The sequence below is a fragment of the Desmodus rotundus genome, chromosome 3, assembly GCF_022682495.2.
Source record: "Desmodus rotundus isolate HL8 chromosome 3, HLdesRot8A.1, whole genome shotgun sequence".
NCBI lineage: Eukaryota > Metazoa > Chordata > Mammalia > Chiroptera > Phyllostomidae > Desmodus > Desmodus rotundus.
The window spans coordinates 149,621,575-149,638,045 of NC_071389.1; the positions used below are offsets into that span (position 1 = coordinate 149,621,575).

The 16,471-nt window shown below is 35.5% G+C and overlaps 2 protein-coding genes across 2 annotated transcripts; both read right to left on the reverse strand.

Annotated features, from left to right (window-relative positions):
- Positions 1–1,369: 1,369 nt before the first annotated feature.
- Positions 1,370–3,216, reverse strand: LOC128780456 (olfactory receptor 6C76-like). The gene is made up of 2 exons (XM_053920562.1): positions 3,151–3,216; positions 1,370–2,449 (listed from the first exon to the last, which is right to left on the reverse strand). Exon 2 carries the CDS (start codon positions 2,422–2,424, stop codon positions 1,495–1,497), a length of 930 nt encoding a protein of 309 aa, XP_053776537.1. The 5' UTR covers positions 2,425–2,449; positions 3,151–3,216; the 3' UTR covers positions 1,370–1,494.
- Positions 3,217–14,789: 11,573 nt separating this feature from the next.
- Positions 14,790–15,775, reverse strand: LOC128780493 (olfactory receptor 6C75-like). The gene has a single exon (XM_053920779.1). The coding sequence runs from the start codon at positions 15,773–15,775 to the stop codon at positions 14,837–14,839; it is 939 nt and encodes a 312-aa protein (XP_053776754.1). The 3' UTR covers positions 14,790–14,836.
- Positions 15,776–16,471: the final 696 nt, after the last annotated feature.

A 16,471-nucleotide genomic window follows, 5' to 3' on the forward strand; every position in this document is an offset into this window, starting at 1 on the left:
AGAGCAAACATAAGTAAAACCACAATCTCCAATGTTAACAAGAATTCTGGAAAAGATATATTTTTAAAAATACTGTAACCATACAGACACTGAAAAGCATTTTAGGGTATCATCAATATACCAGAAAATGGAAGAACTATCTGGGAGATAGAGAGCATAATGTTTTAATTACCAAAAGTGTCAAAAGGGAGGATATTGGGTCTTAGCAAACCAAAGACATGCCAGGTTATTCCCAAGGGAAACCTTAGATGTGCTCTAGGCTCAGCATCAACAAATAAAAAGAAAGTAATAGGTTATGGACTGATAGGTTCATAATCATCAGTGTTGTTTATTAAAGATGCTTTGTGGTGAGAGCATTGGGGTCTTACAGAAATATCAATGCCATACATGTAGTAACATTGAAATTTTATCCGAAAAACATTAAACAAGATATGTTATAATATTAAAGGATGGAAGTGGCAATGAAGATATAACACCTATAGCCCAAGTAGCATAAACATTCATAATGTAAAAACTAAAGGAAGGAGATACAAGGACAAATAGAATGACATTAGAAGTAGGAGACTTTTCCTCACGGAAAATCTCATTTTAATACTCTGTGCATATCCACTGGAATAAATAACTTTTCAGAATTCCTTGATGATAACTTTTATTTAGCTTTTGATTAGTGTCCGAAGGGAAAGTTCTTTGATGATTTTTTAAACTAAATTCTGGCATTCTTTGGAAATGGCCTTCTCATTTATGGAACATCAAATTACTCATGCTCAGAAAATTTTCAGGGCATGTAAATTTAAAAAGATAGTTGAAAATGGTGGAAAGAAGGGACTAGTCAAAAGACATGTATGAATGACCCATGGACATGGAGAACAGTGTGGAGATTGATGGTGGGAGCAGGGGGTAGGCTGGGGACAGGAGGGCAAAGGGGCAAAAATTGGGACAATTGTAATAGAATAACAATTACAAATCTTAATAAAGATAGTTGAGCTAAGAGAGGTCAAAATGATATAAATGAAGAAAAAACTTGAAAGAAAAGGCAGTGGAATACAGTAATGGATGGAGAGATATATTAATGTTTATATTATGTAAGGCACAAGGTTCCATTTAAATAAAGTTCAGGCCTTAAATTTCTTTTTTTTTTTCAGGGACCAACTATACACACTTTATTTTATTTTTTTCATTTTAGGTCATCTTTAAATTTTTTTTTATTATTTATTGGTTTTGAGTTACAGTTGTCCCACCTTTTTCCCCATTCCTCACCCCTACTCCATCCCCCACTCCCACAGTCACCCCCTGCCTTTGTCCATGTCCATGAGCCCTCTATTCATGTTCCTTGACTTGCCCCTTCCCCTTCTTTCCCCACTTAGCCCTCTCCCCCCTTCCCTCTGGTTGTTCTGTATTTCCAAGTCTCTGGTTCTATTTTGCTCATTTGTTTTTTGGTTGATTAGGTTCCTCTTATAGGTGAGATCACACGGTATTTGTCTTTATGATAAAAATTCATTTGAGAAGCATTTTTTTTACCAAGTTCTTAAAGGACTGCTTTACCTGTTGGTTTCTCAAGGAGTAAATAAATGGATTTAGCATTGGGGCAACAGAAGTATTGAGCACAGCTATACCTTTGGTCAAAGCCACTCCCTCTTTTGCTGAAGTTTTGACGTACATGAAAATGCAACTTCCGTAAGAAATAGAGACCACAATCACGTGTGAGGAACAAGTGGAAAAGGCCTTTCTTCTTTGCTCAGCAGAAGGGATTCTCAGAATTGTTTTAAGGATGAATGCATAGGAAAGAATCACTAATGTTAAGGTTACCATAAGTGTGAATAGTGCCAGAAAAAATCCCATGAGCTCTAGGAATGCTGTGTCTGTGCAGGAGATCAGTAGCATAGGAGAAGAGTCACAGGTGAAGTGGTCAATGATGTTGGAGTTGCAGAAATCCAGCTGAAGTCCCATGATCACAGGTGGAAAAATAATGAGAAATCCAGCCAGCCAAGAACTGATCACGAGCTGGTTGCAGGTTCTGCTATTCATTATTACGGTGTAATGCAGTGGCCTACAGATAGCCACGTACCGATCGTAGGACATAGCAGTCAGAAGGAAAAATTCTGTTGAACCAAGGAGAATGAAGAAAAACACCTGGGCCATGCAGGAATTATAGGAAATGGTCATGTCCCCTGTTACAATACTTACCAGGAATCTAGGAATGCAAACTGTTGTGAATAAGACTTCTAGGAAAGAGAAATTCCTAAGGAAAAAGTACATGGGGGTTTTGAGGTGCATATCCATCAGAGTAAGGGTGATAATCGTCATGTTTCCAGTTATACTCAGTATATATGTGAAGAGCAGAAATAGAAAAACTAAAACATTTAGCTGTGGGTCATCTGTTAATCCCAGAAGAATGAACTCTTTCACAGATGTTTGATTTTTCATTTCTTATTGCTGCCTTCTTCCACGTCTGTCAATGCATACAAGAAACAATGGTGTAGTGCGTGCATGATTACTTTTTCTTTAAAATCAACTCTGCTGGCTTAAGAAATACATAATGGAATGGGCCAATAAGTTAGCTGCCAAGTTCTACTGAATTATGAAAATATATGTGAGCCGGGATAAAAACAGTTATGCATAACATCTACCTTGTACATCACTACTTATGTAATATTGAGTCACTTGATAGGTCTAATAAATGCATCTGTATTAGAAATATATACTTGTCAAATATGTTTTCTGTTCTTTAAAAAATTGTTCATATGAATATGAAACTTAGGTATAAAATATAAAATAATATTTTATTTTTATTAGAATATTTTTACCAATGTCCACATGTTCTAATGATTCTCTGAATATAAAACATTTTGAAGTCTGTTTTTTTAGTTATTTGCCACAATTTTTTTCAGGATATTTCATGTCAGCACTGCCTATAGAGAGAATTAGTAACTTAACAAAGGAATCATTGCCTAAAAAACTAATACACCCATTTATTTATATGTATATATTCCTAAACAAACAAACAGAATGTAAAGTTTTTTCTTTTTGAATTAAATAATAATCTATTGCTTTTTAGAAGGGATTCTAACAATCAAACTTAATTGATCTATGTTATAAACTGATTAGAAAATGGAAGAAATAAGTGAGGTGAGAAATGAAAAATATACTTACAATAATATAATCCCATGTGGTAGCAATTTGACTGCGGAAACCAAAGTACTCTGTTGCCTTTCTTTAACTGTCAGTGTTTGATGCTACAAAATAAGCATCAAACACTGATAATTAAATTAAGGCAATAGAATATTTGAAGTCTATGAAGACTTCACAACTTGTTTCTGCCTTTGATTTTCTCATGTAATAACATACTTTTGTAGTGTGTAAGTAGAATTTGCTGGGATGACACGGGTTACATAGAGTGAGATGAGGCACACAGAGGAATAAGTCCAGTACAAAATTCTTGAAGTAAGGAGGCCCAGGTAGAAAGATGACATATTCCCAGTTGTTGGTAGAAGGTGCTACATCCAGAGTGCAAGCAAAGTATTCAAGAGATCCTGCAACTTGTGATGAAGGAAAGAGTTGGGGACATGGTGGCAAAAGCTCTATGGGTAGTCCCAAGTAGTCAATGTATATTAAGTCTCAAAGACTGAGATTAAGGTAGGTTTGCAAGATTTTTCCTTGTGTAACTGTGGCCCTTGTACTAAGTCATTTAGGAGCAAAGCTAGAGTCTTGGAAATGGGCGAGGGAAGCAGAAAATAGAGCCCTGTCTTAAGTTTTGAACAGGTGACAACAGAATCAGAGACTAAATTTTCTTGGAATGTGGGTAACACTCCCCCCAAAACTAAATACATAAAAGAAAAAGAAAAAGAAAGTGAGGAAGAAACAGGAAAATGGGGGATTGTGAAAATAGCAGTGAAGTAGATAAACAAAGGTGAGAAAGTTTTGTATTTTTCTGGTTAGGTAAAGCTCTTTGTTCATAAGACAAGAGCTCAAAACCATGAGTGAAAAGCAAGAAATAACAGCTATGGAAAAGAGGTGAGCTGCATGGCATAGGAGTAAAAGTTTGTGAGAAAGAAAATGCTCAAAATGTAAAGAACTATCTCCAGTTGCACAATCCAAAGCCACACATTTAGTTATCTCTTGTTTTGTAAAATTTACATAAAAATAACATCCTAATCTTAGATGCTAGGAAAATCTTACTTGGCTCTCAGTAGCTTTAGTAAAAGGATGATGGGTTATAATTATTTTTTTACATTCTTTACCTTCCAGCAGGAAGACTTGGTTTTCTAACTATTGTTTCCAAAACGGACTGGTTTTATATTTTTTTTCCTAAAAATAGTCACAGGGGACTCCTGCAGAAAAACAGAGGTAAAATGTCTCAGGAGAGGAATGGCACAGATGAGTGCCCTCCAGATTTTGTTGAATAATTTTAATTAGGTACCCTTGGGAAGTGGGTTTTTAAAAAACACTTAACATGAGAGATATACAATGCAAAGAACTGTGAAGATTTTAATTTCAGCAACTTAGACCACTGGGCCACTCCACCAAACCCCAAACCTCACAAAAATAACATACAGACACACCCACCCGCACAAACTACAGACCAATATCTCAGATGAATGTAGATGCAGAAATCCTAAACTAAATACTAGCAAATGGAATACAACAATACATTAAAAATTACACATGATGATTGCGGGTCAGGGTTGTCAAGGAACATGTATAAAGGACACATGGACAAGGCCAAAGGGGGTAGGATTGGGGCGGGGCTGGAATGGGTGGGGCAGGGGGCGAGTGGTGGGGTGAAAATAGAGTAAACTGTATTTGAACAAGAATAAAAAAAATAAATGCAATTGACTAAAAAAAATTTATACGTCATGATCAAATTCCAGGGGCACAAGAATGGTTCAAAATATACAAACAAATCAATATAACATATTATATTAACAAAATAAAAGATAAAAATCATACATCCTTATCAATACACACAGAAAAAAATTCGATAAGATACATCATCCATTTATGATTAAAACACTCAGTAACTTGGGTATAGAAGGAACACACCTCAACTTAATGAGGCCCTATATGACAAACCCTAAGCTATCTTCAGTGTTGAAAAACTGAAAGGTTTTTCTCTAAGATAAGATACAAGAGAAGGATGCCCACTCTTACACTCTTATCTAACATAGAACTGGAAGCCCTAGCCAGGGCAATCAGGCAAGAGAAAGAAATAAAAGTCATCCAAATTGGAAATGAAGAAGTAAAAGTGTCACTTTTTGCAGATGAAATGATTATTTTGATAGAAAACCCTACTGACTGCACCGAAATACTATTAGAAACAATAAAAAATACAGTAAATTTGAAGGATGCAGCAATGTACAAAACTCCACTACTTTTCTATATACTAACAATGTACCTTCAGAAAAAGAAATGAAAAATTTTTCTTCTGCAATTTCAACCCAAAGAATAAAATACCTAGGAATAAACTTAACAAAGGATATGAAGGACCTATATACTGAAAACTACAAAGCACTAGTAAAAGAGATTGAGATAGAAACCAGGAAATAGACAGACATTCCATGTTCATGGACTGGAAGAATCAATGTACTTATATTAGCCAAAGCAATATACATATTTAATACAATCCACATGAAATTCTCAAAGTTATTTTTAAAAGAAATATAACAAAAAATCATCAGATTTGTATGGAACCACAAAAGACCTCAAAAAGCCAAAGCAATCCTGAGAAAAAAGAACAAAGCCAGAGGTATCACACTACCTCACTTCAAATTATACTACAGAGCTACAATAATCACAACAGCATGGTATTGGCAGAAAAACAGACACACAGACCAATGGAATAGAATTGAGAACCCAGAAATAAGACCACATGTTTATGGGCAAATAATTTTCAACAAAGGAACCAAAAACATACAATGGGAAAAAGCAAGCCTCTTCAATAAATGGTGCTGGAAAAATTGTGAAGCCACATGCAAAAGAATAAAAGTAGACTACCATTTGTCCCTATGTACAAAAATTAATTCTAATGAGATCAAAGACCTAAATATAAGATCTGAAACAGTAAATTACATAAAAGAAAACATTGGTATCTCTCATTATTTTTGTAATTTTCCTGGGAAGAAGCTTGATCCACCAATAAAATCACATGTATTTTATTTGAATAACTGTAAATAAATATGGGAAATTTTTTTCTAAGGAAAATCAAAGGGAAAAAAAGTCCCTGGAGAGAGAAATAGCTGAGGGATGCACACTGTACTTAAGCAGAACCATTTTAGTTAGATGGCCTTGGGCGACATTACTTGAGGTGGCTAAGAACAATTAAATATTAATGAAGGGACTCTATTTTAGCTCATGGATGTAGAAACACCATATGATCTTACTCATATGTGGTATCTGAAGAAGAAAATAAACTGATGAACAAATTAAAACCAGAGGCATGGAATCGACCTTCAGATGTCAGAGGGGAGTGAGTGGGGGGCACTGGAAGAGATTAGCCAAAGAGTGCATGTGCGTAAATGCATAGCCTGTGAACACAGACAACAATGTGGTGAAGACGAGGTGGGAGGATGTGGGGGGAGGTGGAGAGACTGTGTGGAGGGAAGCAAAGGGGGGAAAACGGGGGTCATCTCTAATAGTGTAAACAAATAAAATGGTTAAAAATTTAAAAAGATGGAAAAGTGTCCACTTTTATTACAACATAAAACAACTGTTAAACTACAAAGTAAGCTTGTAAATGATTGAGCATTCAGGTAGAGATTTTATTTATTTTTTATTGTTGTTCAATTTCAGTTGTCCCCATTTTCTCCCCCATTACTCTCCCCAGCCCCACTCACCCCCACCTCCCACATTCAATCCTTGTCCCCATTGTCTTTTCTGTGGGTCCTTTATACGTTTCCTTGATGACCCTTCCCCATCTTTTCCCCCTTATCCCCCTCTCCTCCCCTCCACCCCAGTTACTGTCAGTTTGTCCTTTATTTTTATATCTCCAGTTCTACTGTGCTCGCCTGTTTGTTTTGTTGATTTTCTAACTGATTACTGTATGCTAAGTATGGCTAGCAAGAGAGCATGTTGCCATTAGCAGTTACAAACAAAAGGTTTTTGAACTCTCTTCTGTCTGCTTTCTGTAGGAAGCCCACCAGGGGGAATCCTGAGCCAGCACTCTCCACGGTGTGATTTTAAGTGTGTTCCACATATAAGTTATGTCATACAGTGTTTCTCTTACTCTGGCTTATTTCACGTAGCATAAAACCCTCCAGATTCGTCCATGCTGTTGCAGGATTCCTTTTCTTTCTTTTTTTAGTTTTTATGGCTGAATAAGATTCCATCAATCTTTGGTTGTTTCCACATCCTGGTTACTGTGAAAATGCTGCAGTGAACATGGGAGGGCAGTGATTGCTTCCGGATACTGATTTCATTTCCTTCAGATATATTTCCAGTAGTGCAATTGCTACATTATGTAATAGTTCCATTAAAAAATTTGAAAGGAACCCCCATACAGTTTTCCAGAGTGGCTGTGCTAATTCACATTCCCACCAACAGCGTACAAGGTTTTGTTCTTCTCCACCTCCTCAAACACTTGTCCTCATTGGTAATTTTGGTAACAGTGATTCTAACACATGTGAGGTGATGCCTCCTTGTGGTTTTGGTTTACATTATTCTTTTCTATGTTTTAAGACGTAATATTCAATTTAGCACCCATGAACCCTTTGGTCAGATGATTAGTGATTTTCAGCACCTTTTCATGTAACTGTTGGCCATTCACGACTTCTTTGAAAAAAATGTCCCTGTAGGTCCTTTACCTCATAATGTATCTTTATGATCATTTAATGACAATAGGATCAGTAGTGGTGGGTTCTTTTTCATTTCTGATTAATTTGTGTCTTCTTTTTTTCTTTTTTGTTGAACAAGACTGTAGATTTGTCAATATTAATAATTTTTTCCTTTGACTTAAGGGTGTTAGTTATATTAATTTTTATTTATTTTTTGTTTCCTGTATTCTGTTTCTTTCTGCCTTAAATGGCTCTTCTCTATAGTTTCTAAGTATATATAATTTGTCTGAAATTAATATTGCTACTCTAGCTTTCTTTTGGCTAGTGTTAGCAGGATATAGCCTTTCCTTTCCCTTGCTTTTAGCCTAAGAGAATCTTTATATTTAAATTCAGGTTCTTCCATTCCATACTGATTTTTGTTTTCTTAATTTTCTGTGTCAATCTGCCTTTTAATTTGTGTAGTTATTTAATTCAGAGTTAAAATAATCGTTGAGATAGCTGAGCTCATATCTATTGTTTGTTGATATTTATTAATTTATTCTTTGCCCCTTTTTCTGTTTTTACTTGAAAATTTATATAATTCTATTTTATTTCCCCTATTAGTGTATAAATTATGGTTTTTAAAAAATTTTAATTATTGCTCTAGAGTTTATAGTATTTATTTTTATACTAGTCTATGTCAACCTTCAAATAACACTATATATTTTCCTGTATTGGGTGGTACCTTAGAGCACTCTCCAGAGTATGAGACTGACGTGCTGCCCAGTGCACTGAGAGGCAACTTCCTTAGAGTAGTCTCAGTTACTGCATCCCATCCTTGTGACACTCACATCATTCATTTCATATATCAATATCTTCTACCCAATACAGTGATATTAATGATTTGAACAAACATTTAACTTTTAGTTAATTAAGATAAAAATGATTTTATTTTAATCTTAGTTTTTTCTTCTTCAATGTTCCTCCTTTCTTATGGGGTTTGGACATATTTTTTGCAGGTCAAGTCTGCTGGTGCTGAATTCACTGTTTCTCTTTGTCTGATAAAGTCCTTTTACTCCACTTTTGAAAGATAATTTAACTGGATATATGTAGCTTAGTGGTTTTTCTCTTTGAACACTTTAGATATTTCATTCTAGTTTCCTCTTGCTTGCATATTTTCTGATTAAAAGTATGTTGTAATTTTAACCTTGCTTCTCTCGGGAAAGCTGTATTTTCCTCCCTCTGCTTTATTTGTTGCTTTTCTTTCTTTTTTTATGTGTTTTGAATATGGTATAGTTTTTTTTCTTTTTGCTATTTATCCCTCTTGGTGTTCTCTAATTTCTTGTATCTGGTTTTTTTTTTTGGTTTCAGTCATTAATTTTAGAAAATTCTACAGCCATTATTTCTTCAAATACACATACTTCCTTTTCACTCTTATCTCTCTGTTCTGTTTCTGGCATTCCAATTATTGTTATTTTATACAGTTTGGAATTGTCCCATAATCTTTAGGTGCAGTGCTCTGTTGCTACTTCATTCTTTTTTCCCTTCCCATTTGTTTGATAAGTTTGTACTGAGCTATCTTCAAGATCACTGGTTATTTCCTCTGCCATGTCCAATATATTTCTATACTAATGTGCCTATCAAAGGCATTCTTGTTTAATTGAACTTATAGGGGTGGAATTTGTTCACCAGATCATACAGGTTGCAAGTGTACAATCCAAAACATCATCATCTGCACCCTGGATGGTGCTCACATAGCCCCAAGCAAAGTCTTTTTTCTTCCCCATTTCACTCCCTCACTTTGTTCACCTCCACCTACTCCTCATCTCCCTTTCCCTCTGGCTATTACACTGTGTCTATGTGTGTCATGTATATATATTTGTTTAATCCCTTCCCCTTGTTCCTTCCATGTTCCCAACCCTTCTCGCCTTTGACAGGCGTCAGTCTGTTTCATGTGTGCATGCCTTTTTCCCCCTATTTTGTTTGTAAGTTATGTTCATTAGATTCCACAGATAGGTGAGATCATATGGCATTTGTCTTTCTCTTACTGGCTTATTTTATTTGGCATAATAACCTCTAGGTCCATCAGTGGTGTTGCAAAACATAAGTTTTCCCCTTTTTATGGCCACATAGTATTCCATTATGTAAATGTGCCACAGCTATTGTATCCACTCATCTACTGATGGGCACTTGGGCTGTTTCCAGATCTTGGCTATTGTAAATAATGTTACAGTGAACATAAGGGTGCATATATTCTTTCAAATTAGTGTTTCTAGTTTCTTTGGACATAATCCCAGGAGTGGAATCACAGGGTCAAAATGCATTTCCGTCTTTAATTTTTTGAGGAGACTCCACACTGGCCTCTTAGCAGGACAGGCAGTGTGTCAGTCTAATGATCAAAGTCATTCTTTTTTTTTTTTTAGTTGGTGTTTTTGATTTCTAGCATTTCCTTTCAATTTTTCTTATAGTTTCCATTTCTCTAATTATACTAGTCATCTATTATTGCATGCTGTTAACTTTAAAAAATTTGGGGGTGATATTGGTTAATACAATTTTATAGGTTTCAAATGTAGAATTCTGTGATACATCATCTATATATTGCACTGTGTGTCCACCACCCAAAGTCAAATCTCCGTCACCATGTATTTGACTCCCTTTGCCCTTTACTACTCTCCAACCCTCCTCCCTCTTGTTACCACCATACTGTGTCTGTGGCTGAGGTTTTGTTCATTTTTTTTGTTTGTTTGTTCATTTGTTGCTTTCAGTTTTATATCCTGTGTATGAGTGGAATCATATGGCTCTTGACATTTTCTGTCTGACTTATTTAGCTTAACATGTTGTCAAGATCCACCCATGTTAACACATATGGCAGTTAACATTCTTGTATTACACATAGTTCAGTTCAATTCCCTCTTAGATATTGCTAACATTTGTGTTACACCTGGCTCTGGTTCTAGTGCTTGCTTCATCTCTTCAGATGACGACTCATTGTTGTTGTTATTTTGTTTTTGCCTTTTGTCATTCCTTATAATGTTTTTGTTGAAAGCAGGACAAGTATTATGCACTAGATAATAGAAACTGGTGCAGCCACTGTGAAAACAGTGTGGAATTTCCTCAAAAACTAAAAATGGATCTGCCTTTTGGCCCGGCAATTCCACTGCTGGGATCATACCCTAAGAGCCCTGAAACACCAATCCAAAAGAACCTATGTACCCCAATGTTCATGACAGCACAATTTACAATAGCCAAGTGCTGGAAACAGCCTCAGTGCCCATCAGTAAATGAGTGGATCAAAAAACTGTGGTACATTTGCACAATGCAATGCTACACAGCAGAAAGAGACAAGGAGCTCCTACCCTTCACAACAGCATGGATGGAACTGGAGAGCATTATGCCAAGTGAAAGAAGCCAGGTGGTGAAAGACAAATACTGTATGATCTCACCTGTAAGTAGAACCTAATCAACAAAACAAACAAGCAAGCAAAACATAACCAAAGACATAGAAATAAAGAACAAATTGACAGTAACCAGAGGGGTGGAGGAAGGGATATTGGGGGGAGAACAAGGGGAAGGGTCATCAAGGAACATGTGTAAAGGACATATGGATAAAGCCAAAGGGAGGTAGGACTGAGGGTGGGAGGTAGGGAAGAGTTAGGTTATGGGGGGCAGTGGAGGTGGGGAAATGGAGACAACTGCACTTGAGCAATAATAAAAAGGGGAAATAAATAAATAAATAAAATCTTTAAAATTAAAGTTAGAAAAGAAAACAAATGAACCATTTCGAGGGGAATGTTGATAGTGGGGGAGGTTGTGCACATTGTAGGGGGCAGGGAGTATGAAGGAATCTCTGTTTCTTTGCCTCAATTTTTCTGGGAACTTGAAGCTACTTTAAAAATAAAGTCCTATTTTTCCAAATTATTAAAAAGTATTAGATCACTCAAATATATAGTCAATGAATTTCTTTTCTTTTTTAATATCCTTTATTACACATGTTCCATTACCACTTAGTCTCCTCCTATGCTTTTTAGTAATCTCTTTAGTCAAATATGAAAGGAGGATTTTTTAAAATTTCATTTTTATTGTATTTTTCCATTACCATTTATACCTCTTATAGCTTCTTCTACTTCCACCCACCCTCCTCCACCTCCACAATCAACAACCAAATATGCTAAAAAAGCTATTCACATAGTTCCTAACTAATGCATAGTTTTGAACAGTAATTCTTTTCATGAGGAGCGTTCCTTAATAGTATGTTTTCCCACACAGGGCGATTATCATTTGGCTGTCCAGTTCAAATTATTATTTAAAGCAAAAATTAATATTCCTTCTGTGCTCCTAGGCAATTTGTCCCCTGCCTTTTCGTCTCCTTTCTCAAAGTGGAACTGTTTAAAATTTCAGTTTAAGGAGAGATTGAAGATAGAATTAGGAAAGGACTGTATTTAAAAATTTCTCTTAGGAAAACGGAGACAACTGTACTTAAAGAACAATAAAAAACCATTTAAAACAATAAAAAATTCCCTTGGCATTGTATGAATTAATGACAAAAAATAACTGAGTATTATGAAAGCAAATGGATAAAATAAAAGGTAGTTATAGAGAATTGTCAAATGCCACCATCACTCATGAGTTATAAAGTTGTTGCTAAATTCAAAAAATGTGGTTTACATTTTATAGAAATACATGTAAGGAGACTGTCTTAGAAAATGGTACAAGCGTTTTCTTACATAGAGGGATTTGAGATTTAAGTTCAGGAAATCTGGCTGAGACCAAGGCAGAAATGTGATGGACAGTATGAAGTAACTGGTGTCTTCCTTTCTTATTCCAATTATCTATTGACTTTGTTCATTTTCCTTTGGAATAATTTTACATTCAGACAAAAGCTAAGGATTTCCAAAATTCTCTGATTGCTTGATTGCTACTGAGATTTTATGATCAATAACTCTTCATGATTATAACTTTTCCTTCAGCCAATCATCACAAGTTACTGAAATGAGACCAAGGTACTCAATTGTCCACAAATGATTGTTATCCAGTTGAGAGCATTCTGTAATATCCAGGATTCGAGGAAGTCCCCATGGTAATATGAGTTAATGATGCTCAAACTTACAATAATATTAAAAACCTTTATTCTAAATAATCATTTAACTTTATGTTTGCCCAAATCAACTTTAAAGATGATTATTTACCAATGAAAAGAAATGACTTTATGTCTTCTACAATCACAGTATAATGTGGCAGTAATTGCCATGTAATTAAAAGAAGGTTATAGAACAAATATATTTTGTGCAATCGTTACATACTTGTCATTTTCCCTGTTGTCAAAGGAAAACTATTTTTGAAATTTTACCATGTGACATTAAATAGGAGTATGCTTTTTGAAACCCTCTCAAAACATGACCTCCAAAATACTCATATATCTGATATGTTTCTCACCAAACCTCACGTTTACAAAAAATTGTTTCACAACACTTTAACATAGTATTTCACTTTAAAGCATAATAATACTCCTTTTGGCAAGATCTATAGTAGTTTTCATATGTGTACACAAATGGACTTAGAATATGAGAATTAACTACTTTAAATACATTTCTATTGATCAACAAGATCGACTTTCTCTTACCCTCTTATTTTCCTCTTTCTCTCCTGTCTACCTACATACCCACTTATCACACGTATCATACATGTAGTGTACCTTCATTTAGTTAACATTTGCATGTTGCTCTCCCACACTCTTGATTTTCACTTTGCATTTGTATACTTGCTATAATCTTACAAAAGCAAACGTGTACTGTTTCATTTATTTATGAAAAACTCCAATAAATAATTCATAATGAAATAAGATTGTTTGTAACTTTTCATTTTGTGGTAGTATTACCTTATATTTGAAAAAAATGTAACCCATTCCTTGAAAGTACAATGGTAAGAAAGAGGTGAATGCTTAAGGGCTCACTTGTCTATGAGCAATAAGAGAAAGAATTTCTACTGTGGGTTGGGAAATATGTAGGGCTCTTCACATTAAGCTATATATCAGAAGAACAATCTGAAAATCAACAAAGTCAAAGTACAGTTACCCTCTGTCTAGTTAGAATTCTACCTACTGTGTCAAGACAACCATTTTTTTTTTTAATTCATTAGAGTTGAGGGACTCATTAACTACAGGAACTAGACTTGAACTTCAGTGAGGGAGGCAGAACCATCTGTAAAAGGGACAGTGGAAATATGAAGACAGTGTTGTAGCTTTGCTAATAAAGGAAAACTGAGGCAAAAATAATTTACATATTATCATTTCAAGGATACTCCCTGGAATGAATGTCTCACACCATTTCAGGTCCTGAGTTTGTTGTTTATTCATGTCAGTAAAAGGAGCATTTTTTTTGTATCAGCTGAAAAAGTCTGAATACAAAGTGAATTTTATCAAAGTAACTTAATTTGCCTTTGTAGACCATAGTTTATCTTCTCAATCATGATGGGCAGATATGGGGAAATCTGTGGTTAAAAATATGTATTATTTTAGGGAATATTAGCAAAGAAAAATAAGGTAAATTTTGTATTCTCTATTGCACTGAAACTTTGCAATTTTTATAAAGGAAAACCAAAACAAAAATCAATATAACCTCAATTCTTGTTTTGATACCACATTTAATTTTTTTTTAGTTTTTCTAATGTTTTAACTACATTGTATTGATGAATGCAAATAGACATTTTAATAATTTTAAAAATTATGTAAAATGGTTTTTATGATACAGAAGAATGCATTTGAGAGATTTCTATCAATATTTATTTCACATACATTTTATATTTATATGAGGTTTTTAGTGTCTTTATACAATATTATGTTTTGAATTAATTCATAATCTACTGTGATATGAGAGGTTATTTATTTACCTAGTATTTAGTTACACAGGTGAGAAATTTACCATCATCTATTATAACTTTAAACACTTAGGACCCATAGAAAAACAGGCATTGGCTGGATATAAACATATCTGATGGAAAGGCAGAAGTGAGGTGTTCAAATAATTTATCTGGAGAAGAACAGAAAGTTTCTATTCAACAGTGCCTTCAGCAGTACACATTTCACATAATCCCTTTCATTTATTTGAAAAAAAGACCATTCTCCGGACCATGTTCTTGAAGGCTTGCTTCACTTGCTTATTTCTTAGTGTGTATATGAAAGGATTCAAGAGAGGAGCCACTGAGGTATTGAGCACGGCTACTCCTTTGCTTAAAGTCACCCTCTCCCTTGCAGAAGGTTTAATGTACATGAAAATGCAGCTACCATAAGTGAGGGAGACAACTATCACATGGGAGGAACAAGTGGAAAAAGCTTTCCTCCTTTGACCCATGGAAGGAATTCTCAGAATTGTCCGGATAATAAGTGTGTAGGAAAAAGTAACTAGTGTTAAGGAGACCATGATGGTTACAATGGCTAAAACAAATGCCATGAGTTCTAGAAAGTGAGTGTTTGTGCAAGAAAGCTGCAGAACTGGAGAAGAGTCACAGAGAAAATGATCAATTATATTGGAGGCACAGAAATCCAACTGCAGTAGCAGAATTATTGGTGGACAGATGATCAGCAACCCTGTAAACCAGGAGCTAAAGACGAAAAGGGTGCAGACCCTGCTGCTCATGATGGCGGTGTAATGCGGAGGCTTGCAGATGGCCAGGTAGTGGTCGTAGGACATGGCGGCCAGAAAGTAAAATTCTGTCACCCCAAACAAAATGAAAAAGAAAAGCTGAGCCACACAGCCATTATAGGAAATAGTTCTGTCTCCTGTCCCAATAGTGACAAGGAATCTGGGAATGCAGACTGACGTGAGCAATATTTCTAGGACTGAGAAATTTCGAAGGAAGAAATACACTGGAGTCTGTAGATGCGGATCTGAAAGGGTGAGGACGATAATGATGAGGTTCCCGGTCACACTTAGCATGTAGTTAATGAGAAGAAATGTGAAAAGTACAACCTGCCACTTTGGGTCATTAGTCAATCCAAGAAGAATAAACTCTGTTACTTCTGTGGAATTTCTCATGATTTTCCTTTATTTTCAATGATGTACTGTGTTTTAGCTGTAAAATAGGTGAAGAAATAAGAAAGCTGTACACCAACAAACACACACATGTACACATACTTTTCATTTTTATTTATTTTCTTTTTTCCTTTTTCAGTATATTTTATCGATTATGCTATTACTGTTTTCCCCCCTTTGCCCTTCTCCACCCAGTGCTCTTTATTCCCTGAGACAAAACCCACTATTGTTAATGGGTCATGTATGTAAGTTCTTTGGCTACTCCATTTCCTATACTGTACATTGCATCCCCACAGCTATTCTGTAAGTACCTATTTGTGCTTCTTAACCCCCTCACCACTTCACCCGTTCTCCCCATTCCCCTCCTATCTGGCAACCTTCTGGTCACTAACTTCTTTTCTATTTCTTTTGAGAGACCCCCTTTGCTTTTTTTAAAAAAGATTTTATTTCTTTATAGGGAGAGGTGAAGGGAGGGAGAAAGGGAGAGAAACATCCATGTGTGGTTGCCTCTCCTGCACCCCCTACTGGGGATCTGGTCTGCAACCCAGGCATTAGCCCTGAGTAGGATTTGAACTGGCGACACTTAGGTTGTCAGGCTGGCACCCAATCCACTGAGTCACACTACTTTTTAAAAAAATCACTGCTGCCCTGACTGGTGTGGCTCAGTTGGTTGGGCATAGTTCCACTAACTGAGAGTCG

Excerpts from the sequence above, each read along its gene's own strand:
- LOC128780493 (XM_053920779.1), bottom strand. The coding sequence starts at position 15,775 with ATGAGAAATTCCACAGAAGTAACAGAGTTTATTCTTCTTGGATTGACT.
- LOC128780456 (XM_053920562.1), bottom strand. The coding sequence starts at position 2,424 with ATGAAAAATCAAACATCTGTGAAAGAGTTCATTCTTCTGGGATTAACA.